Consider the following 15,764-nt stretch of genomic DNA (forward strand, 5'->3'; position numbering starts at 1 on the left):
GCTTGCTATTGATTGGGTGGATGTTATTCAGCCTTGTTTATGCTTTATACTTAGAATTAATGGTTGCAGATATTAATTCATGTCTATTTGACTTAGTTCTTCCTTGAGAAAGAGGAACTTAGTTTAGGAAAACTTGGCTAACAAGAAATTGAAGTAGTTGAAGTTTTGATTAGTTTGATTAAAGGATTTGAACTAGAGATAGGGATAATCCAACTGGACTCATATTCAATGTTTTGATTGCTACTTATTTGGTCTTGAGAAAGCCAATTTGGGGATAATCACTCTTTAACCGAGAGGTATTGAGTGGGTACTTGAGTATTGAGAGTCATAACAAACCCCGATCTACCAAGCAAGCATAGATTTACTTTACCCATTAGATTTATACCTAGGTTAAGGTTACAACCCTAGGCTTTTGCTTATTTGATAAAAACATTTGAAACATTTCAACCATTATTTGCTCACTAGTTAGTTAAATCTCTTAGCAGTTATTTAGATAACAGTTACCCACTTTTGTTTGGAAGATAAATTTAGTTATTCCGAGTTTCTCTCTTGAGTGTTTACCTCAACACCACTTCAAACTCCATGTGGATTCAACCCCGCCTCGCGTTGGGTTTTATTATTGTAACGACCGTTTCATATTCCTTAATTGGGTGTGAATTGGATGTGATCAGTTTTCTACCTAGAGGGAGGACAGAGAGGGTGGCCAAATTTTGTGCCTCTTTTTCCTAGAGAATTTCGCTCACACGAAATTTTTATTTCCGAATATTTTTTGGGTAACACGGTAGAAAATCGTGAAACGTTCGGGGATCATGATCATGTGGGTGGGGGAGATTCCAATAAGACGATGTGGAACTGAAGGCTCACATAACTGAAAAGTTATGTTTAACCTGTAAAACTTTATTATCTAGTTGTCTAGATTACATGTGATTTTGGTATTAAGATTGGTTCCGCTGCTTATAATAATCAATCAAGTATTAAGTGTAAGCATGATATGATTATTAACAAATAAATCCCATATATCACAAGACAACGTGTTTAATGATGCCAGGCGATATGAACTATGATGTATCATGTCTAAAAATGCAAAATAAGGATCCAGAGTCTAATTTTACATGAGTTGCATAGAATCTGGAAGCAACATGCACTGTTGATCAAGTCACATCTTTTGTTCCCAGCAGCTATGGTCTAGTGGAACTCTGAAATATATTAACATCAAGTGTAGATCAAGTCACATTTTTGGTTCGTCTAGCGGAATCTTAAGTGGAATGCAAAAGAGAGAACCACTTGCAGGAACTTCCAAAAACTTTTGCCGCATTGTCGAGCATAGTTCGCCATACTAAAATTGGGAGTGTCATTTTGGCAATGTAAGTTTTCAAGTAAAAAACATATATGGTTAAACAAACCACCCACTTCAAGCAGTTAAGCATATCTCAGGAACAAAACCAAACTCTCTCTCTCAACTTCCATAGGAAAAAGCTCAAGAAACCTTTCTTTTCGGAATACATAATAAAACACAAAACAAAGAAAATACAGCTACATATCCAAAAAGCATTAGGATTTTACCTATCAGGGAGAAAGAACATTTGGAAAGGTACATAGAAGGTTTGGAACAAGAATGACATCCATTCAGCTGGTAATGTAGTCGTCTATAAGATAAACTTTGTAGCACTTCTTCACATATACACGATATGCTTTCACTCCCTTGACAGTAGTCCTCAAGATCTCACTTTACAAACTGACGTTTTCCTCTGTTAACTTACTCACAATCAAGTCATATGCCTTCAATAAATCACAAGTATTCTGTACAAAATAATCACGCAGCTGCCTAATATGAACAACCTAATCCAAGATCCAGTGTTACAGTTAGCTAACATCACCTCACTCATTTTCCAACCATGTGAATGGTTACAGTTTCTTTGGGAAGTTGTAGTTCCTCTTTAGAAACTTAGTTGCCATTTTATCATTTCGATAACACAGAACGCGCATAATGGTGCTGGACTCGGTTGGACTCCAGTTACCTGATGTAGGAGGCAAGGGAAGTCTGGATTTAGCTGAAGGGGCAAAATTATCTTGAACTGCATGCTCAAATTGCTCAATTAGAATAGCAGTATCAGTGTGGAAAAGAGGAAGAATGCCTTTCAAAGTAGTTGAAAACTTGTCTATAAGGTCAGCTGGCAATCCATCCCCATCCGACCAGAATAGATCCATTAGGAACTTCAAATCTTCATCAATAATTGCAGCATCAGCCAATAAAAAAGAACGAGAAGGTCCTCCGGCCAGCAAAACAAACAGGAATCCATCAAAAGAGGCTTTCATTACTTTAGTGATTACACGTGTCCGGACCCTGTCATGAACTGTTGCTGATATGATCTCAAGGTTTTTCTCCAGCTCCTGTAGGAAAGGTTCAATACAGGATGATGAAACATCCCCTACATAAAGGTAATCCCAGAAGACATGACTCAACTCATGGAAGATGACTTTATATGCAATTGCCTCAGAAAGCTGCTGGATCCCTTCCAGACAAGCAGCTGCTGACAGCTCAAAACCTTTGCCCAGCACATTAACAAGATTATCATCATGAACACGTAAATTATCCCTCAGTTGGGAAATTGTCCTTTTCTCTAGCACATCCAATTCTTTTCGTATGCAGTGCAAAGTATTAATACGGACACACAACTGAGGTATACTGAAAGAATCATCTCCATCAGTGGTCCCACTATGAGATTTCTTATGCAAAACCATAGGAGGCCTCTCTTTCTTCCTGAACACACTAAACTTTGACCCAGCTGAGCATCTAGTCAAAGCAGGCATAGTTGGAACAAAGGTACTTCGAGATCCTGCAACCACACCAGAAATTAATGGTCTATAACGTAACTGTTACACCATTTTATACTTTGCAGCCAAATTAATATTTACCACAGCCATATATAGCCTTCAATATGTAGTTCTGAAGGCATCCATCAAGGCCATTCATTAACTCTAGAAGCAAAGCTGGATGCATAGGTATTGGTAACAAAAAGAATGCTTCGAAAGTCTCATCTATGCTGCGTAGGACCTCCACTCCAGAGGGAGCAAATCGCTCTTTATTTGCATGAGGGTTCCAGACCTACAAAAGGAGGCAAAAGGTCAGGTGATGTTGTACTACTTAGCTGTGTGTTTAAGGTTTGTATACAGCATGACCAACCAGCACGGGCAGACCATATCCATTTTCCTCTTCCAATTTCAGGTGATGTTGCTTCCTTTATGCGTTTGACTTCTTTTAATGATGTCTGACCTAAATCTTTGCATTGACTACTTGAATCATCTGAAATAAAGGGCAGCCCGATGCACAAGGCATCTCGCGTTCCTCGGACCCTGCTTGAATGCAGGATGCCTTGTGCACCGGCTGCCCTTTAATTTCAGATGATTCAAGTAGTCAATGTAAAGATTTAGGTCATACATCATTAAAGAAGTCAACATATGAAGGAAGCAACAGCACTATCATCTCCACACATTTCAAGCTCAAAAAAGAGTTTGTGTGAGTAACAAGTGTTGTTCGACAAAAGAGGTATCACACTTTTAACCTCTCTAATTAACAATACCATGAAGAGGTCTTACAAAAATATTCGCTAATCGGTGCCAGTAGAATAGTTAAATTGGGACTTGCTCTCTCTCTCTCTCTCTCTCTCTCTCTCTCTCTCTCTCTCTCTCTCTCTCTCTCTCTCTCTCTCTCTCTCTCTCTCTCTCTTCTATTGTCCTTTCTTTCTCTAGGTACAAATGCAGACACAGGGTGGGGGAAGGTGAGACAATGAGAGCCAAAAACAAAGATGAACACAGATCCCATTAATTTTCTCCCTTTTGGATTGAGAGGCAGCTTCCAGGCATACCAGTTGAGTGAAGGAAAATCTTAGACTAGCAGATAAGACACAAATTACAGAATAGGTGTATAATACTGGGTAGACTTGACAGTTAAATGCTATACTTTTGTTGAGTGAAACGGGCTCGCGCTCTTCCGTTTTGTGCTATCACTTAAGGGGTAGTGTCAAAACATTAGGGAATTACAGGAAAAGAATTTCACAATCTGAAAGAAATATTTTCAACACGGTAATCCCAAATCCTCCAGCTTCTTAATGCCGAATATGATGACAGTGTTGAGCACAATGGTGATGGTCCATGGCACCAGACATTAGTACAAGAACAGAAACTGAACACTAAAATAAAGAAACAACAGGAGAAGGAGACATACCTCTTGTTGCAGATTCCTGTTGACCCATTCTTTAAGTCTGTCTATTCTAGTCCTTATCCATGATTTCACCAGGTTTGCTATCACAGCTTCAGCTTCATAAGGAGTCATCTCTTTAATCAATGACTTTCCTCCATCTTCACTGTCAACAGCATCCGCAACAGCCATCTGTACAAGATCTTTCTCCAGCTTATCAGCTGCTATCAGCACCTGTAGGGCATCTGGAGTCAACTCACTTATCCCCGAAACAAATTTCTTCAGCTCACTTCCATAGCAAGCATGAAGTGTAGCAACAGCTACACCAGTTGCAATAGGGTGCCATCTCTTCAGAACAGCACTATATATTTCCTTTTCATTGAAAGCCAGATCAGTAACATTTTGGGCCAGGATGGAAAGGTTGGGAAGTGAATTCTGCTGTTTCTTAGAGGACTTTCTGCTTGATATCAACCTCTCCTTTTCCTGTCTTTAGGCATAGTAGGCAGAGTTAGTCACTTTTTCCATCAATGGAGCAAGAATTAACTTAGACCAAATCATGAAAGTTAGAAGGATTAAATAAACTCCAGAAATAAATGGGAAAAGTTCGAAAATGCCAGGAAAAAACTAAAGCTAGAAAGATTCAAATGCAATTCAGGGGACAGAAGACAGTTTTAATTTGCAATCTGTGAGAAGGAGAGCGAAATACATACAGCACAAAAATATAGATTATCAGTATCCTTATGAAGCTCTACACTACCAGGAAGTACTTTCTGTGAGAGCGGAAAAAACTCTCGCTTCAAGTCAGGGGGTATCTGAGATGAGAAATATAGGTAAAGTACCAACGACGTCATTCTAGATTCCTGAGAAAGAGGGCAGGAAAACACTGAAACCCCCTTAAATTAATAATGCAAATTGGAGTTCTCGATATGATGTTTGTACTACATGGTGAGGTTAACTAAACCGCAAAGACCAACTTGCCTGAGAAAAGGCGCTGAGCATCGAAGCCCTGATGTAAGTATCAACGCTGCTAAATTCAACATCAACCTCTTTCTTCTTCTTCTGATAGTTGCGCGAATTGTGTTCGACCAAAATTTTGGTAGCTGATAAACCCATAGAGAGAAGACTTTGCATGATATCAACATTGTCCCTGTAAAAGCTGTCATGATATGCAAGCAGCCTTTTCTCAGCCCAACCTAGGATCAAGCCAAGCAGAGAACTCAAGGTCTGAGAGCAACTTGGCTGTTTTACTGCCTTGGCATCATTTGCTACCTCCGATAACAGATTATCAGCGGCAAATAGCAGGTCTTTTTCAACTTGGCTGGTTGAAACATATCGATGAAATAAAACCCATGAAAAGCAAATATTATGGAACATCTGGTCTATATCAAGTATTACCCAAGTCTTCTTTATGATTTCTAAGACCTCATCAACTTCTTCAATAACAGAGGTCTGATCGTTCACATCAAAACAAGCTTCAAGCAATATTTGGTAGAATCGGATATTCAATGGAGTGCCATCTGCCCAATGGCATATCTCGGGACTCGACCCATCAAATGATCTGCAGGCGAGGGATGTCGCAAGATTCCTGAGTAGTTGCATTGATTCACTGTGCTTCCCCGTATCCATGGGTTTTACCAAAGCCCCATGTATAATATGCTGAAGCTGTCTAGGACGTGTGTCTATCTCATCCAGAGGCAAGTACGGATGCAAGACAAGTCCAGCCTCAAGTAGTTTCAAGTTTCTCCTCTGCCATACTTCATATTCCTGCGGATTTGGAAAATCTGAGGTTTTGAACTGCTGCAAGAGCTCCAGTGGTAGAACCATTGACTCAAGACGCCTTCCAAGCTGGAATGTACAAGAAACAATCTAACCATTAAGGTGCAGTTTAAAGAACATTCCAGTACTATTTTTATCTATAAATGTGTATCAAACTCATTTAGCAACACATTTTAAATGAATCCCATTTTCCAACCAATCCATGTCAATGAATTTCCCACTTCAGATAAACAAGACCATCAAGTAATGAAGGTGAGGCCCATCTAGTGTGATGCCCATGACGGAGGACGGGTCAAGCAGGACTGTCAGGTTTCTAGGTTGGCAAGCTTCTGAAGAAGGGGTGCCACCATAGGCGAATCCCACATCGAAATGGGAGAGGAAGAGAAGAGCTTTATAAGTCATGACACAAGTTCACATGGTACACGCGCTTTTGGGGCTCGAGGTAGCGTAGCCCAAAAGACAAATCCGTGTGGGCCTAGGCCCAAAGCGAACAATACGTGTCATGTGCTTGGGTCGTGACAAATACGGCATCAAAGCCGAATCTCCCTCAATACGATGGTGAGGCAAACATTAGCGAGGACGTTGAGTCCTCGGGGGAAGGGGAAAGGGGGGAGGGGGGAATGTGATGCCCATAACGAAGGGCGGACTGATGAGGGCGGATCAAGCAGGACTGGCAGGCTTCTAAGTTGGCAAATTTCTAAAGAAGGGGTGCACATGTCACCTTAGGCGAATCCCACATTGGAATGGAAGAGGAAGTGAAGAGCTTTATAAGGCATGACACGAGTTCACATTGTACGCGCGCTTTTAGGGCTCGAGGGGCGTAACCTGGAAGACAAATCGGTGCGGACCTAGGCCAAAAGCAGAAAATACGTGTCATGGCCTAGGGTCGTGACATCTAGCTACTAGATTTAACTAGCTCAGCATACTGTGGCGGATTAGACTATCCGTTAGACTATCCGGTGAGAGGTAATTATAGCCAAGTTTCATCTCCTGTCACTTCACATAACACCACACCTCAAATTTTCTTTCCACCCCTTGCATACCAAGCTATTCTGAATAGTTCTTTTGTGCAGTCCAGTGCCCAGCGCAATGTTCAACTTACCAACTTACGAACTCACTACACAACCTAGTATTCAACCCAATATTCAGACAAACTCCCTTACCCCAATAAACACAAACCAGCAGTTTAGAGGCCCAAAAGTCAAGTTATCTTTCCCTGAGCTTGACTGTAAAAACCCAAGGGGTTGGATCGGAACGTGCGAATTTTTTTTTTTTTTTTTTGTGAGCTTTATCAAGTATCAGCAGACGAAAAGATGAGTTATGTCGCTATGCACATCAAGGAGAAAATGGACACCTGGTTTGATGTTTATATGATGGAGCAATTGCTTGGGAGACTTTTTGTTTGGACGTATGTCGTAGGTATGGCAATATAAGGCCCATGGATATTGTCATTGATTTAAATAGGCTGCAACAGTGGCCTGATGTGGAAAGTTATTTTAACATGTTTGAAGAACTTTGTTTTTACTGATTAATCCCTCATTAAATGAAGCATACTTTGTTTATTCTTTTGTGGGTGGATTACAATCCATGGTTCGAGCTTCTAATCCACATTGACAGACGCTATGGAGGTGGCTAAACTCCATGAGAATACACTATCAGCCATTTATAAAACCGTCCAAGGCCCAAGAATTTCCACTACCCAACTCAGGATTACTTTTCCCCCAAGCCCAAAAGCCAACCAAAACATCAAAGCTATTACACCATATGTGGCCCGAAGTCCATTAAACCTGAATAAGACACCCTCTTTGGAAACCCTAAGAGATAAAAAGCTATGTTATAGCTGTCATGAAAAATGGGCTACGGGGCATAAATGCAAAACCAAGGCGCTTAACACATTGGAAGGCAGTGAGGGTGAGACTACAGTAGAGAAAGGGTAAAGTTCAGGAGTTAAAGATGAGTCTGAGCAAACTTGAAAATAACGGGAAAGAGGAGTAAGCGGCGATTAGTGTGTTGGATGGCCCATACAGAAGCCCATACCATTAAAATTGCGGGGCTTTTGAAAAGTGAACCAATTGTGGAGCCATCCACAGTTTTATTGATCCACAATTAGCAGCTTTGTTACAATTGGATGTGCAAAAATTGGTCAGACCTATGAGAGTGCGGGTTGCCAATGGAGAAGTCTAGGTTACCAGTGCCATATGCCGTGAGGTTGGATGGCAGATGCAAGGAGAGGGTTTCGAATTTGAATTTCGTGTGATGAAGGTTGGTGGATGTGATTTGTTGCTCGGCATGGATTGGATTGACTTGATGGCACCTATTCTTGCATATCAGGCCCCATAGTGTCACATTCATGAGAGGCACAAGAATGGTAACCTTGGTTAGTTATCATGATTCAATTGGATTGGGTCATAACGATACCAAGCTGATTGCAGGTTTATTACGTCAAGGAGAATGTAATTGGGTGGCCCAAACTTGTCAACTGGAATCAGTAGGGGCCAACAGTGAACAAATTCCAGCCCGGGTGGAAAAAATCTTGAAGGAGTTTAATTTGGTGTTTAGTGAACCAACCACTTTACCCCGAGAGATCATGTGATCATGCAATTGAGTTATTGCCAGGTTCTAAATCTATTAATCAAAGACCCTATAGGTATTCACACGAGCAGAAAGACATAATAGAAAAGAGTATCCGTGAAATGCTGGAAGCAGGGACGGTAACTACATCCCCATTTGCATCTCCAGTTATCCCCGTTAAAAAAGATTCATCTTAGAGGATGTGTGTTAACTATAGGAGGCTCACTAATACCACAATTAAAAACAAGTACCCGATTCTCGTGGTGGAAGACTTGCTTGATGAGCTAAATTGAGCTCAAATTTATTCTAAATTGAACCTATGATCGGGGTATCATCAAATAAGGATGAAGGCGGGTCATGAACACAAAACAGCTTTTAAGACGCATCATAGGCAGTGGAAGTACACTGGTATGCCGTTTGGTCTTACAAAGGCACCAACTACCTTTCAGGCCCTAATGTACCACATTTTGGCCCACCATATTTAAGAAAGTTTGTTTTGGTCTTTTTTTGACCATATCTTGGTCTACAGTGTTTCATTAGGAGAACATATGGAACACATAGCATGGTGTTTAAGTTGTTAACTGAGCATCAGCTGTTTGCTAAGCGTTCAAAGTGGCCTAAACCTGTTTGCAATTAAGGGTCTACGAGGGTTCCCTGGTTTAACAGGTTATTACCAACTCATTAAAAATTACACTGTGATTAGCAAGCCCTTAACAGTCTTATTAAAAAAGGGTGGTTTCGTGTGGAACGGCGCTGCTACTAAGGCTTTTGAAGCTTTGAAGATGGCCATGACTCAAGCATCGGTATTAGCTCTACCAGATTTTACGGAGCTATTTGTTGTTGAAGTCGACGCCAGTGGACTAGGCGTAGGGGCAGTGCTTTCTTAGCACAATAGGCTCATTGCTTTTTTGAGCCAAGCCTTGAGCCCAAAGCACTTGGGCCTGTCAGCATATGACAAAGAGCTCATAGCTCTTCTTCTGGCCGTTGAGAAATGAAGACCTAAGTTGCTCAGACATGGCGGTTTAGGTACCGCACCTGTGTCGACACGCCACTAGTATGGATGTGAGTATGAGATTCGTACCGGATCTGGTCAAACAATTCTGGGTACTTTGACCACGACGGACGGAAAAATTCGAGACGAGATACAAGTTGATTCCCGAAATAAGAACCAAAACTAGGGTAAATCTGAAGGAAAGAGCATACCGTATCCAGAAAATCAATTCTTTATTTATCTACAACTTTAGAATAAAAATAAATCCATGCTTTACAAGTTATACTGTTATACGTAAGTATCTACAAAATTTCTTATAATTTAGAGATTTTTTATTTTTTTTATTTTTTTTATTTTTTTAAATTATTTTTAGCATAATCCTCGCACCCCTATCCGTACTAGAATCCATATCCCCGAATCTTAGAATTTACATTTGGAAGGATCCGACCTCAGGATTCGACACGTGTCGGACACTCGCACCCGTGTCCGAGCAACTTAGATAGAGACTATACCTCCCGCCCAATCACTTTGTGATCCAGATAAACCATTTGAGTCTAAAATTCCTAAGAGACCAACGCATCACTACATCATTACAACACAATGGGTAACGAAATTGATGGGATTAAGTTATGAAATACATTATAGGAAAGGGAAAGAAACATTATAGCTAATGCATTGTCTCGAAGGGGGAGGAACCAAAGTGGTTCAATCAGACTTAGAATGTTTGAGTCTCAGTGTGACCCAGCCCAAATGGGCCTAGGAAGTCCAGGGAAGAAGATAGTGAGGCCAGGAACTAATCACCAAGCTATCTATAAATCCAAAAGCAGTACCTGAAGTCACATTCCAGTTGGGATTGCTAAGATTTCAAGGGAAGGTTTGGATTGGAAATCAGAAGAACCTCAGGAACAAACTGGTTCACAACATGCATTCATCAACTTGGGGAGGACATTCAGGTATACACGCAACATATCAAAAGTTAAAATCCATTTTTTATTGGCCAAATATGATTAAGGATGTGAAGACCATTGTACAAGAATGCGAAATTTGTCAAAGAAACAAAGATGAAAGTGTGGCTTACCCCGGCTTGTTGCAACCATTACCAATTCCGGAAGGGCTTGGGAGCACATATCCATGGACATCATTGAGGGTCTACCAAAGTCGCATGGAAAAGATGTTACTTTGTTGGCGGTAGACTGATGTATTAAGTAGGCTCACTTCATAGCTTTGTCTCATCCTTACAATGCTACTCAACTAGCTCAAGCCTTCCTAGATTTTGTGTGCAAACTACATGGAATGCCCTGCTCTATCGAGTCGGACAAAGATCCCATTTTTGTAAGTCTCTTTTGGCAAGAGCTTTTTAAAAGCATGCAGGTACAGCTCAAATTAAGTTCAGCATATCACCCCTAAACGGATGGGCAAACAGAGAGATTAAACAGATGCCTTGAGTCCTATCTAAGGCGTGTGACAGGCCAAAAGCCAAAGGATGGAACAAATAGCTCTCCCCAATAGAATTTTGGTATAATTCCAATTTTCAATCGGCAATAGGTATGACCCCATTTCAGGCTCTCTATGGATACGAACCTCCTCAGCCACACAATCTAAGTGGGAGCAGTTAATCAAATGCTAAAGAAAAGACAAATGGTGAACAAGCAATAGAAGGAGAATCTGGTCAAGGCTCAGCTTCGAATGAAACAATATGCAGATAGTAAAAGGAGTGAGCGTTTATGAGGTAGGGGATATGGTTTTCATCAAACTACAGCCCTACAGGCAAACGTCAGTTGCATTAAGGAAGAATCTAAAATTAGCCTCTAAATTCTATATACCTTACCGAGTAGTCAAGAAGATTAGTCCAGTGGCATATGAGCTCCAGCTTCCCAGTGAATCCTGAATTCATCTGGTCTTTAAGGTGTCCCAACTGAAAAAGAAGCTTGGGCCAAATGTTTTTCCAGCAAAAGATTCACCCTTGAGAAAACCAGATGGTCAACTTTTGGCCGAGCCCGCGGCAATTCTCGATCGGCGAATGATAAGAATCGGGTGGTGACCCAAATGCTGGTTCAATGGACCAACTTAGCTACGGAGAATGCTACTTGGGAGGATTATTCCTTCCTCACTTCTCAATTCCCAGAATTTCGACCTTGATTGTCGACATTCTCAAAGGGGAGCGGGAAGTAGCGGAACGGACTATCCGCTCAGCTTGAAATGAATGAAGAAGAAATGAAGAGAAGGGTCTGATGGAGTTGGGCCCAAATCCAGAAATAAGAATAGTTTCATATTATCATTTTAGTCCCTTAGGTTTTTAGCTATTATGCTTGCCTAAAAAAGTATGGCCTAGCCCTTTAGAATGACAGTGTCCTGCCAACTTTTTATCCGTTGGGAAATAGTACTAGGGTGTTGATTTATGATTGGATCAGTACACTTGTCACAGCCGGAGGAATTTAGTACTAATATATTAGGAATCAGTGTAATTTCCATCTTTTGTCGATGAAAAACCTTTTTTTAGAATCTTCTTGCATTTTCTTTACTGCTTTTTATTTTCCAATAGTAGCTAAAACGCTACACATACTCATCGCACTGCCCATAAGAATCATCCGTTCTGTTATTCTTAACCTATCATTTATAACCAAGGATACCAAAAACATGGTTTCTGAAGGACATCAATAAACTTGTTGGCCATATTTTAAACGGACGTATTAGTGATTAAAAAAAAAAATCTTGACGTCATGTGATTATACTAGAAATGATGGAGAAAAGAACATCAGTTCTATCAACAAGGACCTGCTTAAAATCTGAAATCACTCTGTGTAACTTGACAGTTCAGTTGCTGCAAATTAATCCTTTTATTCCTTTTTTGGTAACCAAGAAGTTTCCAGCTTTGGAACTCCGTGGACAAGTAACCAAGAAGTTTCCAGCTTTGGAACTCCGTGGACAATGAGCCCCCTCATCTGCCTTTCTCCACTTAAATACTAGGCTCGGCATTCTATCGTGTGCCTACCACACATCCGGCTTTGATGAACCATAAGTCCTAGAGTGCTCAATTAATTAAAAGTTTCATTAAGGGTAATACTGAAAGCGTAAAGTTAATTGTTTCCAAATGAAGAAGTGTGTCGTTCTTTTCTAAACATACTATACAAAGGAAAGTGTGTCAAATAAAATTTTATCAGCAAAGAAAAGATGAACAAAAACCTGGCCAGCAGCTACTCTTAAGAAGGCTCGTCGGACCCTAGAATCAGTGGTCTCCGAAACCCTCATTTGGACCCTCATCAACTCACCCACAGTCGTAGAACCCTTTTTATTCCCACTCACTACTGAGTCCGAATTCTTCTTCCTCGACTTCAGTCCAAGCGCCTTCTTCACCTTACTCGCCGCCGTCGACGTCACCGACCTCTGAAACGACGGCGACAATGACATCATCGACGACGATGACGATCTCTCAGAACTGGAAACAAACTTCAACGGCCTGCCGGAGGTGGAGCTACGGCAAGCTCCGACGAGGATCTCGTACGCGGTTTCCCGGAGCTCCGATTCCGTCAAGTCCACATCCAATTCGCCAAACGGGTAGGGAAATTCATCGTCGGAGTAGGAAGAGGTTAAAAAGGGAATTTTTGGTTTTTGGTGTAAGTTGTTCGTTGTGCTTTTCTCATGGTACTTAGTTCTTGATAGTCTCTGTGCCGTTGCATCTCTGTAAGCATACGACACCATATCCATGAAGAATCAATACAGGAGATATCAAAGGTGAAATTTCTGAGACTCCTCGAAATGATTGTTTTTTTTTTAACAAAATGAGGTAAGTCTGAATAAAAATAGATAAACAGATAGGATTTTTAAAACTCTTTTTCTTCTTTTTGTGTTGCTTTTTTGGATGAATTGTATTCTTGCTTGACTTGAAAGGAATAGATATATAGGGTTATTTGCTTAGCTTTCCAAATCAATAGACATGCATGAAATTGAGGGGATAAAGGCAAAGAGAGAGAGAGAGAGAGAGAGTAAAGAAAAAGTTGGGTTTTGATGATAGGAAGGAAGCTTGAGCTTTTCTGGAAGGAAAAATTGTCCACTGCCTACTATTTGGTAATTGCGCAGATGCAAGCGCGTTTGGTCAAAAGGTTGGTTTAGCCATTTTGAATAGGCATTTGGCGAAGGTTCCCCACATGTATAGATTGGAGTGGGGGTGCGTGTGTGAAAATGACAAGAAAATAGGACAATATGTTACTCTCTTATACAAGGTACTCACTATTGATGAGAATAGAGATTCAAAATTTAAATTAGGACTTGTCATCGTAGTTTCTGAAATCTTGACTATTTGCAATTAATGTAGGCATCTAACTAGAACGGATTATTTCAAGCTAAATATGCCGTCTCCTTAGGCAACTTGCAAAAACACAGGTGGGATCCCCTCCAGTAGTATACTATCCAGTAATGCTCCATGGCTTCTTAGATACATACCATGTGTGCTGATGGAGTTTCAAAGGCTTAGATTTAGTTTGTACTAGTACTTCTTTTTTTCTATATATTTACTTTTTTAAACAAATATAATACTTTAAAAATTTAAAAATAAAAATGACAGGAAATTCTACACCGTTTTCTCCATCTTTGTCTTCTTTCACACAGTGCCGTTGAATTTTCTTAAATTTTAAGTGAATGTCCAATAAAACTTGGCAATCTAGAAAATAGAAGAAATGAGAGTTTGGGTATGTCTGTGTGTGAAGGAAATCCTAAGGTTGAAGAAGAAGAAGAGAGCAAAGTTTTCGTGGGTTGGGGTTGGGTAAGGGTGCCAAGTGGGCCGGGACCGGTAGGACCGTTAGAGGTGGGCTTGGGCCGGTTTTGTGAGCCAGTTCTTGCATAGAAACCGTTAGGACCAGGTCTGTTTGGCCCGTCAAGGGACCGGGACCTTGGCGGGCCAAACGGATATTTTTTAGAAAAATAAACTAGCCGTTTGGCTATTTTAAAAAATAGATGTTGGGCTTTAAAAAAATAGTCATTTAAACACCTCCAAACTTAGTTTTAACCCAAACTTTTTATAATTACACTTTTTCCCTATTTTCAACTATAAATATCCCCCTCATTCTTTCATTTTCTTACAAAATCAATATCAATCTATCGCAATTTCTCTCTAATTTTCTTCTATACTTGCTATTATTGCTTACTTTATTCCAAAAAATAGTCAAAAAATATTGAGGTTGTTACAATATATGAAAAATTTATGAAGTTGGTGAATTGAATTCTTCAAGTCTTCAACGATAATCAATTTATGAAGTTTGTAAGAGATAGCATGTAACTTGTATGAACAAAAGTTAGTATGTATTATGTAACTCGTATTTTTGGAATATCTTGATTAGTTCCTTTTTCTTCTCAATGGTTGTATTAGCACATTGTTGTGCTCATTCCATAGTGGGGGAGGAAGACTAAGAAAGATATTGCCATATTTTTTATTACTATAATAAAATTACAAAGCATTGCTTTGAATATCTTTTTACAATATTTTTGTCTTTAAATTTAAATTAAAAAATTAGGTCACAATTCTATAATAAATTTACAAGGCATTGCCTTAGATATTTTTTTAAAATCTTTTTGTCTCTAATTTTTATTTAATTTTTTTTTTAAATCACAACTTAGCCGGTGGGCCCACTTAGCCCGTGTGCTCGGCCCGTTTAGCCCGGGACCCTGAGTTCGTGGGCCCGATATCGAAACGGTTCCTACAAAAGGTCGTTTAGCCCGGGGCCGCTAAGCCCGTTTATTTAAGGCTCGGGGACTGGCCCGAGATCCGGCCCACTTAATCCGTTTAGGGTCCGGACCGGCCCACTTGACACCCCTAGGGTTGGGGAAGGAAATCCTGTCATCCTTATTTTTTAGTAATTTTTAAGTATTATATTTGTTTAATAAATAAAGTAAATAGAAAAAAGGAAGTACAAACACAAACAAAATCTAAGCCTTTAAAACTCATTACACATGACATGCATATAAGAAGCCATTGAGCATTACGGCCCGGACACTACTGGAGGGATCCCATCCCCAAGACACATATCCACTACATCGAACATCATGCCAAAGTTTCTTCGCCTTACTGCACGGACTTAAACTAGTTCGTCACCATGGACTTGGTGACTGACGTTTTTGGAAATTCTAGTAGGCTCCAAAGAGGTAATTAATCTAATCTAATGGGAATTCACATTATTCAAACATTTTCCTAACTGTAGACCACTTCTCTACAAGCTCGGAGATTCATTGAGCATA

The 15,764-nt window shown here is 40.2% G+C and overlaps 1 protein-coding gene across 3 annotated transcripts; it reads right to left on the bottom strand.

Moving 5' to 3' along the window:
- Positions 1 to 1,430: 1,430 nt before the first annotated feature.
- On the bottom strand, positions 1,431 to 13,745 carry LOC104113065 (protein unc-13 homolog). 3 transcript variants are annotated; one of them, XM_009623149.4, is made up of 5 exons: positions 12,720 to 13,745; positions 5,177 to 6,043; positions 4,226 to 4,681; positions 2,917 to 3,106; positions 1,431 to 2,837 (listed from the first exon to the last, which is right to left on the bottom strand). In XM_009623149.4, the coding sequence occupies exons 1-5, from the start codon at positions 13,239 to 13,241 to the stop codon at positions 1,906 to 1,908; spliced, it is 2,967 nt and encodes a 988-aa protein (XP_009621444.1). In that variant the 5' UTR covers positions 13,242 to 13,745; the 3' UTR covers positions 1,431 to 1,905. The 3 variants fall into 3 exon arrangements, with proteins under 3 accessions (XP_009621444.1, XP_009621445.1, XP_009621446.1); XM_009623150.4 differs by lacking the exon at positions 12,720 to 13,745 and adding an exon at positions 11,365 to 12,700; XM_009623151.4 differs by lacking the exon at positions 12,720 to 13,745 and adding an exon at positions 10,615 to 11,331.
- Positions 13,746 to 15,764: the final 2,019 nt, after the last annotated feature.

This window comes from Nicotiana tomentosiformis, chromosome 5 (assembly GCF_000390325.3).
Source record: "Nicotiana tomentosiformis chromosome 5, ASM39032v3, whole genome shotgun sequence".
In the NCBI taxonomy this organism is placed as follows: domain Eukaryota; kingdom Viridiplantae; phylum Streptophyta; class Magnoliopsida; order Solanales; family Solanaceae; genus Nicotiana; species Nicotiana tomentosiformis.

Coding starts and splice junctions, on each gene's coding strand:
- LOC104113065 (XM_009623149.4), bottom strand. CDS start 13,241: ATGGATATGGTGTCGTATGCTTACAGAGATGCAACGGCACAGAGACTA. Junction 6,044..12,719: donor TAAGAGTAGCTGCTGGCCAG/GTTTTTGTTCAT, acceptor TGTACATTCCAG/CTTGGAAGGCGTCTTGAGTC. Junction 4,682..5,176: donor TGCTCAGCGCCTTTTCTCAG/GCAAGTTGGTCT, acceptor GCCTAAAGACAG/GAAAAGGAGAGGTTGATATC.